The sequence below is a fragment of the Diaporthe citri genome, assembly GCF_014595645.1.
Source record: "Diaporthe citri strain NFHF-8-4 chromosome Unknown scaffold_8, whole genome shotgun sequence".
Classification (NCBI taxonomy): Eukaryota; Fungi; Ascomycota; class Sordariomycetes; order Diaporthales; family Diaporthaceae; genus Diaporthe; species Diaporthe citri.
The window spans coordinates 1,130,657-1,147,633 of NW_025064853.1; the positions used below are offsets into that span (position 1 = coordinate 1,130,657).

The 16,977-nt window shown below is 57.0% G+C and overlaps 4 protein-coding genes across 4 annotated transcripts; 1 reads left to right on the plus strand and 3 right to left on the minus strand.

Moving 5' to 3' along the window:
- Nucleotides 1-337: 337 nt before the first annotated feature.
- INS49_014688 (uncharacterized protein) lies at nucleotides 338-2,636 on the minus strand (the record flags this gene model as incomplete). Its single annotated transcript, XM_043175378.1, has 2 exons — nucleotides 338-2,378; nucleotides 2,497-2,636. 2 exons carry the CDS (start codon nucleotides 2,634-2,636, stop codon nucleotides 338-340), a joined length of 2,181 nt encoding a protein of 726 aa, XP_043020335.1.
- Nucleotides 2,637-8,081: 5,445 nt separating this feature from the next.
- INS49_014689 (uncharacterized protein) lies at nucleotides 8,082-9,822 on the plus strand (the record flags this gene model as incomplete). Its single annotated transcript, XM_043175379.1, has 2 exons — nucleotides 8,082-8,503; nucleotides 8,649-9,822. The coding sequence occupies 2 exons, from the start codon at nucleotides 8,082-8,084 to the stop codon at nucleotides 9,820-9,822; spliced, it is 1,596 nt and encodes a 531-aa protein (XP_043020336.1).
- A 587-nt stretch (nucleotides 9,823-10,409) lies between these two features.
- Nucleotides 10,410-11,156, minus strand: INS49_014690 (uncharacterized protein; the record flags this gene model as incomplete). The annotated part of the gene is made up of 1 exon (XM_043175380.1): nucleotides 10,410-11,156. The coding sequence occupies one exon, from the start codon at nucleotides 11,154-11,156 to the stop codon at nucleotides 10,410-10,412; it is 747 nt and encodes a 248-aa protein (XP_043020337.1).
- A 2,374-nt stretch (nucleotides 11,157-13,530) lies between these two features.
- INS49_014691 (uncharacterized protein) lies at nucleotides 13,531-14,852 on the minus strand (the record flags this gene model as incomplete). The annotated part of the gene is made up of 3 exons (XM_043175381.1): nucleotides 13,531-13,824; nucleotides 13,911-14,655; nucleotides 14,773-14,852. The coding sequence occupies 3 exons, from the start codon at nucleotides 14,850-14,852 to the stop codon at nucleotides 13,531-13,533; spliced, it is 1,119 nt and encodes a 372-aa protein (XP_043020338.1).
- Between the last annotated feature and the right edge of the window lie 2,125 nt (nucleotides 14,853-16,977).

Here is a 16,977-nt window from a genome sequence, read left to right on the forward strand (position 1 = left end):
CAGAGAGCGCCACAATGCCCTCTACTCGACTGGCTGACCGACTATATAGCGGGCTGCATCTTGCCACGGATGTAGTAATAAGTAAGTTATTTCTCTCTGAGAGTTTTTTGAGTGCACTATACCAAAACTGCTATTCCCAACTCAGCCTTTCTGTTGCCAGCAGAACAACTATACCGAGGAATCAACTCTCTGCTTTTCGTTGCGGGGTATATTCAGATGCAAAAAAGATGAGAACAATATCAACATGTAAACAGACACACACATTCTCTCTCACACACATACACAGGTGGGGAGGGGGTAGACAAGATCACGGATCTGGGCACCCACCCAAACCCCCTCACCAGATGATCTGGGTCACGCGGGTCTTGAGATCAGGGCTGCCGGCGGCGGTGCTCCGGCTGCCGCACTGTAGGACGGCACTGTGCCTCTTGAGGTCGAACTCGACTGCCTTGACCATGACCCGCTTGGCCTCGGGGACCGTCCTCTGCGCCGCGGCGAGGCTGCTGGCCGTCGACTCGCGCCGCATGTCCCAGCGCGCGTTGCCGCCAGGCCCTAGGTTGTCGCCCAGCTCGGGCGAGCCGTTGGGGGCCTGGCGGGGCTTGGGTGACATTCCGTTTCCGTTCGCGCTGGCGGGTTGCGGGGAGAATCCGCCTGCGTCCGAGAATGAGTCCGCTGGGCTCCGGCCCGGCGTCATGATGGGAAGCTGGTCCTCCTCCTCCTCTATATTCATGATCCACGTGCCGATCCGCGCCGTAAGCTCGCTGTCCCACATGCCTTCCCTCCTGGAGCTGCTACGCAGAAGCTGGATGGCCTGTCTCCTGAGGAGCGGGCTGCGGCACTTGGTTGCCACAACATATAGCGGTGGGACAATGCCCAGGTCAGCGCTAAAGCTCGGCTTGATGTGGTTGGCCATATAAGTCTGTCCACCAAAGATGTCTGGCTCCTGAGAATCGTGATGGTGGCACCTTCGAGGATCCGGGCACCTCTTTTCTGCTGCTCGTCGCTCCTCATCTCCCACGACTTCGAGACCAAGGTCGACTATCGTTTTGAATTGAGGCTGGAAAACGTCGAAGTGCTGCTCGCTGTCGCTGAATGTCATGAGGAAGAGGACCTGCCCCATTATTTGGAACATTTTGAGGACAGCGATGGCCGCTTTCTCTTGGCTACTCACGCCAGGTGAAAACCTCGAGCTCAAGATGTGCTCAAATGCGTCCGCCCATGCCTCTATCCGGCCTCTGAATGAAAGCCCGTACTGCCGTAACTTTGCAGGCAGAACACCCATTGGACCGTCTCCGCTGGCCTGGGCGAAGAGCCTTTCGGTGAACCTAAACATCTGCTCACACAGCGTGTCCCATGCGATCCGCGCCTCATGGAGTGAGTCAAATTGTTCGGGAATGGGATCTTGATGCAAAGATAAGGGCGAGCCCACCTCTGATGAAGGCGAAGATGGGTCCGTGGAAGGTTGTATTAGCTGGATGACATATGGTTTTGGGAAGTGGAAAGCCATGTCGTAGGATTTGGCCTGTATCGCCAGGCGAGTAAACATTTGGATGATCTCGTCTTCCACCGGCTCTTCTGGTCTCGAAAGGAAAGCCCGCCGTCTTTGTGCGCGTAATTGCTCCAAAAGACCCAGACCGGTCTGAATCTGTTTGATGGCCTGCTTGTGATCACCTATGAAGGAGTCAAAGCATGCCAGCAGAACACTGGCCATGAGGCGTGTCCTGTTGGCGCCGCTGTCCTGCCCAGCAACGCTGACCAGTGACGTGCAAGCATTGGAATAAGACCGCACCGCCACCTCCCAGTGCTGCCACGCAGTATCGACGGCACTGACTGCGGCTGCTGGCGAGCTTGGCGGCGACTCACAATGCTTGTCTAACGTCTTGTACAGGGCGCCCAGCGCCACAACGGCATGACGTACAGCATCTTCAGAGTGACACTCCTGCAGAACCAGGCGCGACCAAAAGGTGGAATCAAAATAACCAGACAACTCGTTGGCGGTGTGGGCCTGGAACAACTGGAAGTAGAGACCGTCCTGCTCTGGGACTGGGCAAGTCGAGGGCCTGTAGATGGTCATTGAATTCTGTTGCACAACGGGTGTCTGAGGGGGCGTATATCGGTGATAATATTTGGAGAGACGTCGAGGGGCAAGCTGCGTGGACTGTGTGGCCTGTGCAGGTTGGGCGGGCTGGGGAGGTTGGACTGCTGGTGCGGCGGCCAGAGAAGACTGCTGTCCCCCAACCCGTGGCCTGGGGGCGATGCGCACCTCCTCGAATGGTCGCGCACTGCGAGGAGGTGGTGGGTAACCAGAACAATCCTTTTTGGAGCGCACACATTGCGTGCAGGCTGGCCGTTTCTCGTCGCATTTTATCCTCCGCTGTCTGCAGAAAGTGGTTTGTGATGTTAGCGTACGTGCAGTGCCAGCAAGCAGCTCGATGTAACAAGCACGAGGAGTACGGCTGTGCAGCTTCAGAGAACAGTGGGTGAGGATTGACTGACTTGCAGTTGTTGCAACCCGTCTTGACCTTGGGCTTGCTCGTCCTCGCGCGCCTCTGTTTTGGCGGGTCGTTGGAGGTGGCAGACGTTGCGGTAGGGGCCGGGGATGGAGGGCCGTTGCGCTGGTTACTTCCGGGCGCCATGATGGACTGATGAACCGAGGTTTGACCAGCCGGTAGAGCAAGCATTTGCCATTACAGCCATGCAATGGCGCGAGTTGAGCGAGTTGGCGGGTAAATTGTGCTGTCGAGATGGTTCCAAGGTGAGAGGGAAGAAATGAGTTTTGCCCTCCAGAGGACTCGTCTCAGAGCCCTAGCGACTTTTGGTGTGGGGTTGAGGCGTTCGTGGGATCGTCCCCCGAAGGAAGGAGGTAGCTCCAGGCCGATATGGTGTGGGGGGTTGGGCTAACGGGCGTGATGATGCGATGGGCGAACGGGTCGAGCAGTGGCCAGCCTCTGGACAGGCAAGGGGGCGGCCAGGGGGAGGGTTTAATACATGAAATAGGCTGGTTGTGCCGCAGCGAATTAGGTGGGCAGGCGTGCTCATGCAAGAGCTGGAGCTACACAGCCGCCAGAGGCTAGGAACGTCACATCAAGACGGCATTTTAGTCTGGGGCCACATGATAGGGACGGGGGACGGGGCAACCGGATGGGCGCGCACCTCTTTGCTTCTGATTGATGCGTCACTCGAGGCGATCAAGGTCGGAAGGCCGAGACGAGACGAGACGAGACGAGCAGCGCGCTCCAGTCGGCGGTGCGACCTGTCCGAGACTGGGCCGTGCTGAGATGGTTGAACAAAAGAGCAGGGTGCTGCCGCGTGGGCGACACGAATAACGTGAACGTGACACTGGGTGAGTGAGGATGGCGTCCCAGGGCGCACACACACAAGGCACACAAGACGAGCCGGCCAAGCCTGGACCTGTGTTGAAGAGGCGGGGACAGGGACGGACGGGGACGGGAGGCTAAGGCAGGAAGAGCACAGGGACGGAGAAGCTGTCAAGCTGGTAAGCTAGCGGGTCTCTCCACTGTCCCGAAGCCCAACGGCGATTGACGCGATGAAGCTCAGCTACCGAGTGAAAGGCCTGCCACTCGGGAACAGCAGGCTCGTGCGGTCGGGATTCAAACAAGGGGACGGTGGTCTCGAGAAGATGGAGCGAGCCAGCCGAGATTTGGTACTTCTGCCACCACGTGGGACGTTGGCGACTATTGGAGGGCCGAGGATTGAACAGGGACTTTTATCGAGAAGCCTTCGAGTCGGGAACCTAGTAGATATGAAGCGGGTAGACAGAGACGGGCTAGGGTGGATGGCAAGGGATATAAGGATATATACGCGGTCAGGATGACGACCATGGGTGTGTAAGGGCATTCGTGTCTCGGTTGTCTCGATTGAGAAGGGCTGCTGCAGGGCTGGGCTCCTGTAGGCTACATATAGACAGGCAGACAGACAGACCGAAACCCAGGTCGACAGGAAACCTTGGAACATAGATACATACTGTACACACAGTAGATGGTGGCCCATGAGCTGTGCAGTGCCTGGGCCGGTGGCTGCATCAATTTGCGGGCGTTCGGGCGCAGAAACTGTACATGCATGCGTGCGTATCTCAACCGAGGGGCACAGTACGGCCTGTCGGAGGTGGTCATCAAGCTCCCGTGTAGCTCGGTCCTCCCCCCCTCCACCCACACCAACACCAACACCAACACCAACACCAACACCACATAGGGCATGCCCATCCTGACCAGGCCAGCCTGCAGGTGTATGCATGCGCCGGCCATCCTGGCCAGAAGGGGGAGAGCATGTCCAAAGAGGCAGCCGGGTGGTAGTCCAGATACGCTGCGTGAGTGTGTGTGTGTGGACTGTGGATCGCATGCCCCACGAGCCTGGTTCGCCCGAGCTACAGTGTGCTCCTGCCGTGATAGACTCTGCCAAATCTGGGAAGCAGCACGGCACAGCAGTAGAACGTCGACAATGGGCGCTTGCGATTTGCAGGGATGGCACGCGCACAGGTCGACCACAGTACATACATCGGGCCTGAGATGGTACTTTGGTAGCTCCCCAGCCATCGTGGTGGGCGGGCGGGCCCAGCACTGGGAGCTTACTCCCTTGGGGGTACCATGGCACCGAGCAATGTCTTACTTCGGGCTGTGCTTGACCGGGGAGGGGTCCTTCCCCGGCTCTCATCCGCATGCAAGCATCAACACATCCACATCCATCCACCCACCACCATCACCACTACCACCACCACCATCTGTGACAGATCCCAATCTGCTCTGCACACCGCAACTGTGGCTGGTCTAATATTACCAAGAGTATGACAAACAAAACATGTGCTGTCTATTGATATCACTGCCCACGCCTACTCCGCACAGATTTGGCTCGCACGGCACCACAGCCGATCCAAGACGGCGCCATCATCCCAGACATCTTGCAAGCCCCATTGAGAGACATGGCTGTCTGTCTACTCCGGCAGTCTGTGCAAACAACTCGAGTTGGGACGACACGGCTCGCAAATTGAACGCGAATTGAACGCGGTAACGAGAACGACACCGCAGTCTGCCCTGTCCACAGCCCCAGCCATTGGTGACACGGCATGCGAGAGCGGAACAGTTCACTTAGTATACTCATCTAGTATGGTGTTAACGCCTTCTTTGACCTGACACCTGCCAGCAGATGGGGGAACACGGAATCTACTAGCGATTAGCTCTACACTCGTTGCAGAGTCGGCTTTTTTTTGGTCTTTTTTCTCCTTCCGCCCGGGAAAGGCTCCGGGACTGTAGACCGCGATGAATCAGCATCGATGGCGAGGGAGAGAGCCACGGCAGACAGGCACTCGTGTCTGTCTCCCCAAGGTTGTCGGCATAGCTCAAGAAGAGCTACTGACCCGGGGCAGATCGAGATGCCCAAGGAGATCATCTCCGGCACCCTCCATCTCAGCCCTACAGGAAATCGAGAGTCATGCTCCATGCATGGGCCCTACAAGGTCAGAATCCATTGGGCCCCCCATCACCTCTGAGGGCACCTGCATCGACGCCCCGGGCCAATCGTGGCACTGCCTGGAAACAAGCCCATGTGGGTCGTGTTCAATCTGGCATGTCTGGCAAACAAAGGCGCCTGGCAACCCCGGACCCTCATCCCTACCACGGCCGTGTTGAAGCCCGTCGTCAGCCCTATGTCCAGAAACAGGCCCTGATTCGTGAGGAGGCGGTGCCGGTACTGCAGGCGAGACTACTGCGTGTTTAGACTCGTAGCCACTAGCACCTCTTCTCCGCCGTTTCCTTCCCAATCACGGCACCAGGGAGCTTGTCGACTGTTCGGCCTCTTCCTATGACCTGGACCCTGCACCGGGCGGCCCTGGAGGCGGATGAAGGGGAATCCCTGGACGGCCTGCTTCCGCGTCGACGTGTGCTCCCGGAAGGTGACACGGCAGTCTGATGGTCTGCCATACTGTTAATCGGCATTATCTTCGAGTTTCCACAAGTCGTCTACGTCTGAGTCCGTGTAAGTGCCCCATTGTCTTCTGTTGTACTCGAAAATAAAAGTCCAGCGCCACGTCAAGATCATCATGGCGAAGACAGGTCCCAAGTCTGAGCGAGCACGAGAGTGGACACGGCGAGCATGCACTGTCGCATGTGTATGCACCGCTGATAGATTGTGCGGCGGCATCGGCTACGTCGAAGATTTCCCTGGGATCGCAGCAAACAGGTGAATCGCAGGCACCAACCTGCGCCACGATCTTGCTCGAAGTTGGTAGGATGCCTGGCTGCATGTCGGTGGAGACTACTCATGCCATGAAACCTCGCTGCCTCCAAATCAAGGACTAGACTGGAGGTGCCTCACCAACACACGGCCAGTTCCAGAGGTCGCGCAGGTGGTTCGAGCATCGGCAGGGCTGCAGGGAAAGGGGGGGGGGGGAAGGCTCGCTGGAGCTCTCTCCCCACCGAAGACTCGGGACCCCTGCCCTGTCACCCGCTCTCCACATGAGGAGGCTGTGTGCAGCATTAGGCTCGTGCTGACCCTGTTCGCCCATCGCGATAGCACCCGGAACCGCCGTGTTGGGTCGTCGCTAAAGCAGCTCCCCGTTGCAAGCCACAAAAGCCCACTTCCCTGAACCACGAGGAGGATCAGTTTACCCCTTGCAAGTCTGGCACAAGGCAGACTGCCAGACTGACTGACTGACTGACGAAATGACTGATGGAGGAGGGTATCGCGGTTGACTAGTGATGTCAACGACTCACCGCTCCGTCCTTATTCACGATGATGACGGCCTCTCACCTCCGCAGTAAGCATGCTCCAAGAGCCAGCCATCTCGCTGTGGTCTGAGGTCTTCTCGGCCTATCCCCGCTCCGGAGAGGATGCCTCCATTTTCCCAGGACAGAGCCGAGGTCATTCACGACTTGAGCATACCCTCTCCACTTTCAAAGGCATTGCTCCTGCCTGGCGCCCGACGAGTCACGGCTGGCATCCAGCGGGACCTTCAGGAAATGTCGCCCTTCACAGGCATAAGATTGAATGATCTCTTTTGGCTTCGGTAGGGCTGAGCGCCTAGACTCTCAATGCCGGGAGAGAAGCTGCGCGACGCTTATTACAGAGCAATCGCCGTCCCCCATTGGCACACCCTGAAGCGATACAGAATGCTCGACGCTGATGGGGCCTTCGAATGCATGCCCACTAACACCAAATTGACATCTCACCATGACCACCAGCATCATAAGCCGGCAAAAGGCAGCCAGCCCATGCACCTACCTGCCTGCATGTGAAGTGACACATGGCGTGGGAGACGGCCCGAAAGGAACACGTCGAGTCGCAAGCTATAGCCCTTCTTCTTCTTCACTTTCTTCTCTTGTCCTGCAGTCTTCTTGCATCGGGAGGTACTGAAGCCCCGGCGTCGCCTATCCGCTGTCGTGGTGCTGGTGCAGCTACAGCCGGTGAGTACTTTATATGTCCGGCCCACTGGCAATACCGAAGGCTTGCTAGCATTTCTCGGTGAGACGAGACCGTAGAATCTGAGAGACGTCCAAGCTGATTTTCAAGCTCAATATCTAAGAATACACATGCATTTTCATAGTTACCCCTGGCATCTCTGTACCTGGTGCTTCCCCAAACCACGGCTAGGGTGGTGGAGGCCCCGCAAGAGCCCTTTCCGGTCTGCATGTGTCCAGGGGACCAATTCACTAGCAGACTGGCAATGAGAATTCGCCCAGGGGTCAATGTGGTCGATTGAGCTATTGACAAGCTTGCTACAGCATGTACATCATTCAAGTGAACGTCTTCATCGTAGTATGTTATAGACACAGACATGGGAAAGTGAACGGTTGATCCGAAAGCCGTTAATGCGCGGGCCAATCAGAGGCTCGGAACGTGCGGCAGGTCTATCCACCGTCAGTCTGGGGGAACCTCATCACTCAAAATTGGGACTTCACAAAACGCCCAACATGTCCGCTATGAGGGTCCAAGGAGCTAGAGCGTGCGTGGGAGCCTAAGACGTTACAGTGGAAACCAAATTGTCCAATGCTTGTCCTGCGCAAGACACCGGGATACTTGTACCCAAGACTGCGCCCCCATTCCTCCTCTCAAAGAGAGAAACGAGGGAAATGGCAGCCCTATCCGATATCATTTTCCCGTCCCAGGAGTCAAGCATCAGCACCAACAACATCAATAAGATCCTGGGTGACCTCAAGCGCTCGAATCTGTCCATAACGAACCGGCTCCTGTCCATCCAGAAGGACGCAGATTTCGTTGAGGAGGTCGCCGCCGCTCTTGCTGGTGGCAGAGGCCCGGGTGATGGTGATGGTGATGGCGATGGCGGTGGCGATGGCGGTGGCGCTCAAGACGGGGCCAGGAAGCAGAAGCGCCCGCTTGTCGCTAATGAGCGGTGCGGGAGCTGGTACATCCGGCCCAGCCTGAAGGGGGCGTCAGCGTACTTCAAGAGCACCGACGGGCACACGGGCCAGTGGAAGTTTTCCACCCGGAGGTTGAATCTTCACCTGCTGCCGATCATTGAGAGGTGCGATGGGTAAGTTGGACCGGATGCGGGTTGTTCTATGAGAGCCACTATGGAATGATTTTCACAGCCAAAGAATTTGAGGGCATCTTGTGGTTGGGGTTCATCACTAATGGTAGTCTCCATCTCGCAGGATAATAATAGTTGATTCCACCAGGAGAGGCAAGAGGATGCCAGACTCGCTCAGCAAGACGGTCCCGGTGTGGTGCTGCGTCCTCAACAGGGCGCTGTTCCCGGAGCTCACGGGGTCTCACGGCCTCTACGTGCCCCCGAACGTGGTCTCGGGCTCGGAGAAGTCACAGATGCTCTCCCGGGTCCCCGGCTTTGTCGACTCGCTCAGGCAGCTCAACCTGGACCTGGCCGGCCTCCGGGCCCAGATCTCGAAGCCCATCAGGCCGACGTGGGTCACCCAGGAGACAGTCCTGAGTCACTATCACGGTAGAGATGGAGACAACGATGATGCCAACGACGACGATGGGCGCATCTTCGAGTCCTTCCGGCCCGTCATCTGCTGCACCTCGTCCAGGAGGATCACGGACGGCGAGATGTCCGGCCACAGTGGCTACGTGCAGGGCGCCGGGGACGACACCGAGAACTGGGCTCTTGGCCTGGCGCCGCCCGTCTTCTGGGACAACGCAGAGCAGCTCCTCTCAACGCCAGAGGTCGACCTCCCGGAGCTGATCACGTCGCTCGTCGCCTCGGCGAGTGGCAGCGCCCACCAGCAATCCCACCCCACGACCACAACCATAACCAACGGCACAGACCCTGAAGCCCACGCCCTCCCGCCATCAGTCACACAACTAACCCCCTTGCTACACGTCAGCCCCCTCCCGATCCCACGGCCCCTGCCCGGAAGGGACACCAAGGGCTCCACCCAGTCCTGGTGCACAATCACCATCCTCTCCGCGCCGACCCCGCCGGAGACATGGGCCCAGTCCCCAGCGCACATGGAGGTCGGCCTCGGGGCAAGGCACAAGGCCGCGAGCCGCTCCCTGCGGACGGCCCTGCCGCGCATCTGCGAGTTCGCCTGCCGCTTCCTCCTCCTGCACCCACCACAGCACCCTAACCCGCGGGTCCTCGTCGCCGACGAGTCCGGCGGCCGTGACCTGGCCTCCGGGGTAGCGCTGGCGCTGCTGTGCTGGTGCTTCTCTGACGACGACGGGCGGAGCGTGCGGGGCGCGGAGCCGCCGTCGCCGCGTGTCGAGCGGCCCGTCTTCACCAAGGATTTGATCCGCGCCCGGCTGGGCCGCATCATGACCGCCATGCCGGATGCGAACCCGAACCGGGCAACGCTTCAAAGTGTCAACAGCTTCCTGATGGACTGGAAGTAGGCCCGGAGGGGCTGGGCCTGGTTTCTTGTGTCTGTCTACCTGGTGTAAGGGGTCGCCATGTTGCCATGCTGGAGTGGGTATATTTGTGGCTGATGCTCACCCAAAGCTTGCTATCAGCTGCCTGTCAATTACAGGTTCACCAGCCCACGACTGGTTGGACGGAAAACGCAGAAGCCCTCCGCGGGAGATCATCCTGCAGATGATTGACCTAGAGCAGACTATCCCATAGCAGACTATCTCATAGAAGATTATCCTATAGAATATTATCCTATAGCAAGTCATCCTGTATCAAGATATCACATAGCGTGTGACCCACAAGTGGTCGTCCCACAGAAAACCGAGAGGGCGTCAGGAGGGAGTCACAGAGGCCATTGGAAGACAGACCCAGGCTGACACAATCAAATGCATTTTATCATTTATTTGCCCAGCACACTTGCTTTCGAACTAGCATCTACCAGTCGTGATTTCCGAGGCCGTCAGTTCTTTTCCCAAGCTCATCGCGTAGTTGCCACTTTTGATATCCCGCTTAATTTCAACAAAAAGATTCCCAGACAAGAAAGAGAGGTCTCGGTGGTTCTTTCCGAAATCTATACCTTGCCGCTCTCGATCTGCTCCAGAGCAGCAGGGAACTCGCTCCACTCCTTCATGACAACGACTGCGCCTGCGTCGCGCAGCACCTTCTCCATCTCGGCCTTCTTGTCGTCGGCGTAGGGGCCCACGTAGCCGATGACCTTGATGCCGGCGCGCGTGCCACTGAGGGTGCCCGACTTGGAATCCTCGACGGCCACCGACTCCTCGGCGGTCTTGCCGAGGGTCTTGAGGGCGTGCAGGTAGATGGCAGGGTCCGGCTTGCTGGTGGGCTTGGGGAGGGAAGTCGCGGCGCTGAAGACATCGTTGCCAAAGTACTTGTCCTGGCCGACCTTCTCGATGGAAGCCTTGACACGGCGCAGGGCAGAGGAGGACACCACGGCCAGGTGGTACTTGCCGGACGCGGCCAGCTTCTCGAGCTCAGCATCAACGCCGGCGCAGGGCCTGAGGGCCTCCTTGAGCTTGGCGATGACGACGTCCTCCTCCTTCACGACGTACTTCTCCAGGTCGTCGGGGCCAATCTCAAAGTTGTTTTGCTTCTGCAGGGTGGTGAGCATGCCGCGGAAGTTCTGGCCGACAAACTCGGTGATGAGGGTCTCGCCAGTGAAGGGCTTCTCGATCTTGACATTGCGCTCCTTGCAGATCTGGTTGATGAGGTCGGCGCAGCCCTCGAAGGCGAGCTCCTCAGAGAGCACGAGGGTGTTGTCGCAGTCGAACAGGATGGTGGTGATCTTTTGGCCGGACATGTTGGCTGACGTGGGTGCTGTGGTTTGCAGGTGTTTCCGTGTATTTGAAGCTGGGGGAAATGGACCGACGGACTGGGATAGCTGTCTAGATGGTCTGAATTGCAACAAGACTTGAGGAGAGAGATGAGATTGAAACGCAGACGGAGAGTTCTAATTCTAAGTCTGAACTGTACAGGACAAAAGGAGACCTGATTGCGATGGTGAGAAGATTCTGGTTGAGGGGCGGAAGGGAAGGGATGAGGTGTGTTTAAGGTGAGAGAAGGAGGGGCAACAACCGTTTTATTGTTGACATGGGGTGGGGTTGGCAGCGGGGGGCACAAGCAGAAGCAGAAGGAGGGGGTGGGGCAAGAAGCAAGAGCTCCTGCTGCTGGTGCTACTTACTGCTACTGTTACTTGACCGTCGTCAAGGCAGGCAGACCCAGGCACTATTGGTCCTGTGCTGCGAAGATACGTCATGAGGGAAGGCATGATGGGACCGGTGGACTGCAGTGGATGGAGGCACCCACTGCATGCACCGGCGGCAGGTGCATGCGCTGGCGGGACCTGGCAATTGGCGGGGACGGGCTCGGGGAATGGGCAGCTCGCTCCTTTCACAGAGACCTCAACGACTCCCATGCCAACGTAGCACCTGCGGTATTAATTTAGAACCAATGCAATGCAGAGTCCGGGGGAGGCAATCACTGAATGGGAAGCGACGTCGAGACGGACCGCAGACCGCAGCGGGAGCCAAATCCGTGTGGCAGGCTCAGCCGGCAGGGAGCAAGGAGCAAGCAGCAAGGAGCTGGCGGCACACAATCACGACGGGTGGTCTGACGGGTGGTCTACACCGTACAAGCGGGCTTTCCCAGGTACTATCTGTACTGTATAACCTATAAACGCGTACTTGGTACTGCACGTATGCCATTTGGTTCGGAGTATCCCATCTGCTCATCTGCAGTCAGATCGATCGACCTTCCAATGTGGGCCCTCGATTCGACAAGGCGGCCCTTGCCTGCCAGTCTCATGACTCGCTGGCAAGCTCCGCGCGACGACCACATGAGAAGCCTCGAGAAGCAAGCACCGTCTCCTGCAAAGCAGTCCCGTGATGATGGCCTCGCTGGAGTGTCTCTCGAGGGGGCCGACATAGGAGCACCCAAGCAAGTCAGCCTGGGCCGGGCCAGGCCAGGCCAGGTCAGATCAGGTCGCACCAACCTCCCGAGGCCAGCTGGGTAACCCCCAAGGCGGGATGCGGCCTCAACCTCAACCTCAACCGCTGCCCAGCCCAGCCGGGCAAGCCAACCCTGTAGGCCCGACCAGGCGCCAAAGGAGAAAAAAAGAGAGAGAGAGCTGATGAGGTTGTGCTTCGCGAGGGCGGGCGTGCAGGCGTGGCACGTCCTCTCGGGATTTGGGGAGGATGTGTTTCACAGCCGCAGGCTCACTCCGTCTTACAGTACAGCTCTCGCCGTGCTCGCTTTGGGCCTGGCCAGGAGGCCGGCCGGCCTTGAGCCAGCCACGCCTTTCCCACACAGCCCAACCCGCCTTTGACCAGAGCGAGACATTGGAGCACTCTGCGACATTTAGATGCGTTGCCAGCCGGGAAAGTGTTGGGACCACATGTGATCATCTCGGGCCATTACTTGAGATCACTTGGAGCTCTTAAGACACATCGGTACTGCATTTAAGTTTTCAAATGTTTCCCATTTCTGACATTACAAGTCTATAGAGCCGACTAGACGAGGTGCAGAAACAACAGGAAATGTGAGGCCTGGGGGCCTCATGCTGTATGAAATCGTCTTAGCCAGCCGTTTCCCTTCCAGACCAGAAGGGCTTCCTTCCCTCTTCCCAGAGTATATGAGAGAGCAAAACACTAAGCTACCATCCGCCAGAGGCCATGGGTCCCTCAACCTGGGAGGTGCCAGAGGCGGATAGAATCAAAATTAATCGAGTTCGTACAGAAAAACAAAAGGGACTCCAAACTCCGTGCGGTCATGATCCGTTATCGTCCTTTCATGCAAATATGCCCAGTCGTCGTCAGGCGCAACACCGGCTAATGACGACGATGGGTATGGTTCCGATACATGTTCTCAAATCTGAGTCATTGCGTCGGAGCGTAGGGAGCACCGAGTCCTTCGGGGCTTCCGCTTTTCGTGCCATCGAAGGAGATGGCCGAATAAATGAGGCGGTAGCTTTGGTGACAGTCGGCACTTGCTCCCAAGCGTGCACCTTGGGTGTAGAAGCCTGAGCCGCCAAGTCCACCCTTCGCGCCTTCCTCAAGGCACAAAAGACTCGTGTTCTACTCAGTATTCAGACACGAATCCCAAAAATTCCCATTCAAATCTCATCATCCTTTTGAGACCTCAACAACCATCAAATTCGTTCCCTATCCGCGAGCAGCTTACAGGATGCCCTTGAGAGCCTCCTTCTGCTGTGGAGTCAACGAGGTGGGGAACTTGACGTTGTACTTGATGATGAAGTTGCCCCTCTGGCCAGGCTTCTTCGAAATGGGCATGCCCAGGCTTGGGTAGACGTCTTGAGACCCAGGTTGCGTGGGGCCGGACTTGTCAAGGCTGAGTTGCCGCCCGTCAATGGTAGTGACGGTACGTTTCCAGCCTGTCAGGGCCTCCTTCAGCTCGAGGTCGACGGTCATGCTGAGGTCGTCGCCGTCGCGGGTGTAGATAGGGTGTGGTTTCTGTGGGTATTGTTAGCACTCCGGTCACATTTTCAGGGCGACAGGAAGTCTCCTCAGGGCTTTGCGTGACTTGCCTCCTCGATGACGAAGCACAGGTCCTGCTGACCGCCCTCCTCCTGGTCTCCCACGCCCTTGAAGCGAATCTTGCTGCCCTTCTTCAGGCCAGCCTTGATGGGCACTGTGAGCATCTGATCGGTTGTGGTCCGCTTGCCGTTGTCGTCGAACTTCTTGGCCTTGATCTTCATCTTCTTCTCCACGCCCTTGTACATGTCCTCCAGAGACACAGGCAGCGAACGCTCCACCGTTGTCACCTCAGGTGTTGGCTGTCGTGCGCTGCGGCCGCCGCCCATGCCCGCATCTGGGAAACTAGTCCTCATCCGAGGCCCGCCGCGGCTGGCCCGTGGACCGCCGCCGCCAAAGGCGCTGAAGAGGTTGTCAAAGTCGTCATCGCCGCCGCCGCCAGGGCCGCCTCCGCTCCGCATGAACTCGGCGAAGATGGAGTCCGGGTTGGAGAAATTAAATCCGCCCGGGCCTCCTCCGTTTGTGCTGAAATGGAAGGTCTTGGCGCCGCCGCCGCCGCCCGTGTCGAAGTTGAAGCCCGAGAAGCCTGATGGGACGCCGCCGCCAGCGCCAGCGAAGGGGTTGCCTCCAGCTCCATCTGGTGGTGGGGCGCCGCCGCCGCGCAGCAGGAACTCGAGGCCGTACTGGTCGTAAACTTTTCGCTTCTCTGGGTCAGAGAGGATCTCGTAGGCCTGTGAGCACTCCTTGAACTTCTCGGCGGCGTCGGGATTGTCCTTGTTCTTGTCAGGGTGGTACTTCAAGGCAGCCTTGCTGAAGTTGGGTTATGTGGTTAGCTCTGCAAGCTCTTTGGAAAGCCGAGGGTGGGACAGCAACGGTAAGACAGTTGACAACATAACCGCTAACACGTGTATGGGGAATGGGGCTTACCGATAACCCTTCTTGATCTCATCCTGGGATGCATCAGGCTTGACGCCGAGCTGGTCGTACAGCTTTGTTTCTTTGACCATGGCTGTGGTATCCTTGGTTTGCCTTGATCTATTTGCACGTCAAGGAGATAGGGTAATGACTGAGTAGGAAATGCAGGCTGAAGCCTTGGTGGAATGAGGAGAAGCAATCAGGACTCGCGGCAATCAGTCGTCGGGTCAGATTGGCTGATCGGGTCGCGTGGTGTTGTTGGATGTTGGATGGGGGGTTTGCGAGGGTAGCGATTCAAGGTCGCTCTGCAGTCGACTTTGTCTTGGATGATTGGAAGATCGGGTTCCAAAAGATTGTTCGTATTTGTGCCTTTGGTGCACTCAAATCGAGTCGTAGTGATGCAGTGGAACTGCCAAGTTATAGGACCGAAGGATTGGAAGTTGGTCAGAAGCACAGAGTAGGAGGGTGTTTGGGAACCAATTCTATCAAGAGACAGGGCGTCCCCCGTGGTGGAAGAGTGGGGCTCGGGCGAGAGCTTCAACGTGCTTCAAGAAGATTCGATGTCCTTCCAAGCACCTGGACCTGGACTGTGACGTCGACCAGCCACACCAGTCTGCCTCACTCTCTCCCCTTTATGCTCGCCCAAGCCGTCGCTGAACACAATTGTCTACCTCAATGCATCCATGAGCCCGAATCCGTCAAGGTATAGCCACGCCTAAATTCTTTAACTCAACGACAATCGCTCCAAGGATAGGATACGCTCCTGCACACGCCATGGGCAAGGTAGGTACTTCTGACCACTCACAGCTATGTGGGTCTGTTTGACCGGCCCAGGCCGCTGAGCTGAATTGCCCGTGCGAAGAACGTTCGAAGAATTGGAGGATGATCACGACAATATCCAAACCTCCAGGATTACCCAAACATATACTGCATGCAGCACAATGTGGCCATCTAAAAAAATCCCACCACCTAATAGTACATATCAGATGCTATACAACAATCGTGGACTTGGGGCGGCAGCCCGTTTGGTCGCTGCTCAGGCCGTCTCTCGGCCGGACGATCGCGGGCCCACCGTTCTAGCCGTACCTACCTAGGTAGTCGCCTATGGATCTCTGACTGCTGTCTCCCAACCTGGTTAGTTAACAGCCCACCTCTGATCTGCTCACGCCTCACCCGCGCTCAGTGATGCTTAGTGTATAACTCACCTCAGCCACCCCCTCCGGCCTTAACCCAACCTAACAGACGTCAAGGCCAGCTTATTTCTTTTAAAATCGATCAACTTTACGCGAATATCACCACGCCATACTCCAGGATGCCGGCCACCGCCACCAGCACAATGGCTGCCAGCGCGCGAGCGGGCGTGCGGGCGGGCGGGGAGTGCTGTGTCCTCTGTCGACTGAAACCGGTCACCCCCAAAATTGTTCCCTGAGAGCCTGGTATAGATCCTCTTGCCATACTACAACCAAATTATCCTGAGTGTGATGGCAAAAACGGCTATATTGGGCCAGAGTCCTCCTGGTTTACAAAATCTCAGCGGCCAACACTTCGAGCTACCTCGGTAGCTCAAAAAGCACGACCAGCCCCAGGCTAAGAAGACCTCTAAATAACAGCATACATAGAAAGGACCGGTAAAATTTCAGGACGAAGTGGTGTGATTATTCTGCAGTCTTTATTTTGGGATATCAAACAGTAATCGTGGAAGCCCAGTAAGTGTGGCTCTAAGGGGGAATGCCTTCGTCTCTGCTACAGCTTGATCTCCGGTATATGATTCATTCCTTTACCAGCTGGTATCTTGGAGATATAGATCAATCTACAAAGTTTACAGTCAAGTGAAGTCTTCTGAAGACCTAAGTTCACGTCTTGTTCACCGTGAGGCCTTTGTGAATCAATTACATTTCCGTTTGGGAGTGTATACCAGCCAGCCTAGTCCATGAATCAATGACGAGATCTTCGCCATCCTTTTGTGTTCCCGATGGACCGATGGGAGCTGGGATACACAACTTCTACCATCGCCGTGGAATTTACACACATCATGTGCATATATCTGCAGAGCAATGCAAGCTTGTGCAAAACACTTCGTGACTTCCTTACTGAACCCGTGCTTTGCAGTGCGCGCTTTGTTGAGCACCTTCCTGAGAGATGGGGTACTGCGGCCTGACCTGTATCTTCCTTCCGCATTTGCAGGTCGATTGCAGGTCGTTTCCAGTCCAGAGAAGG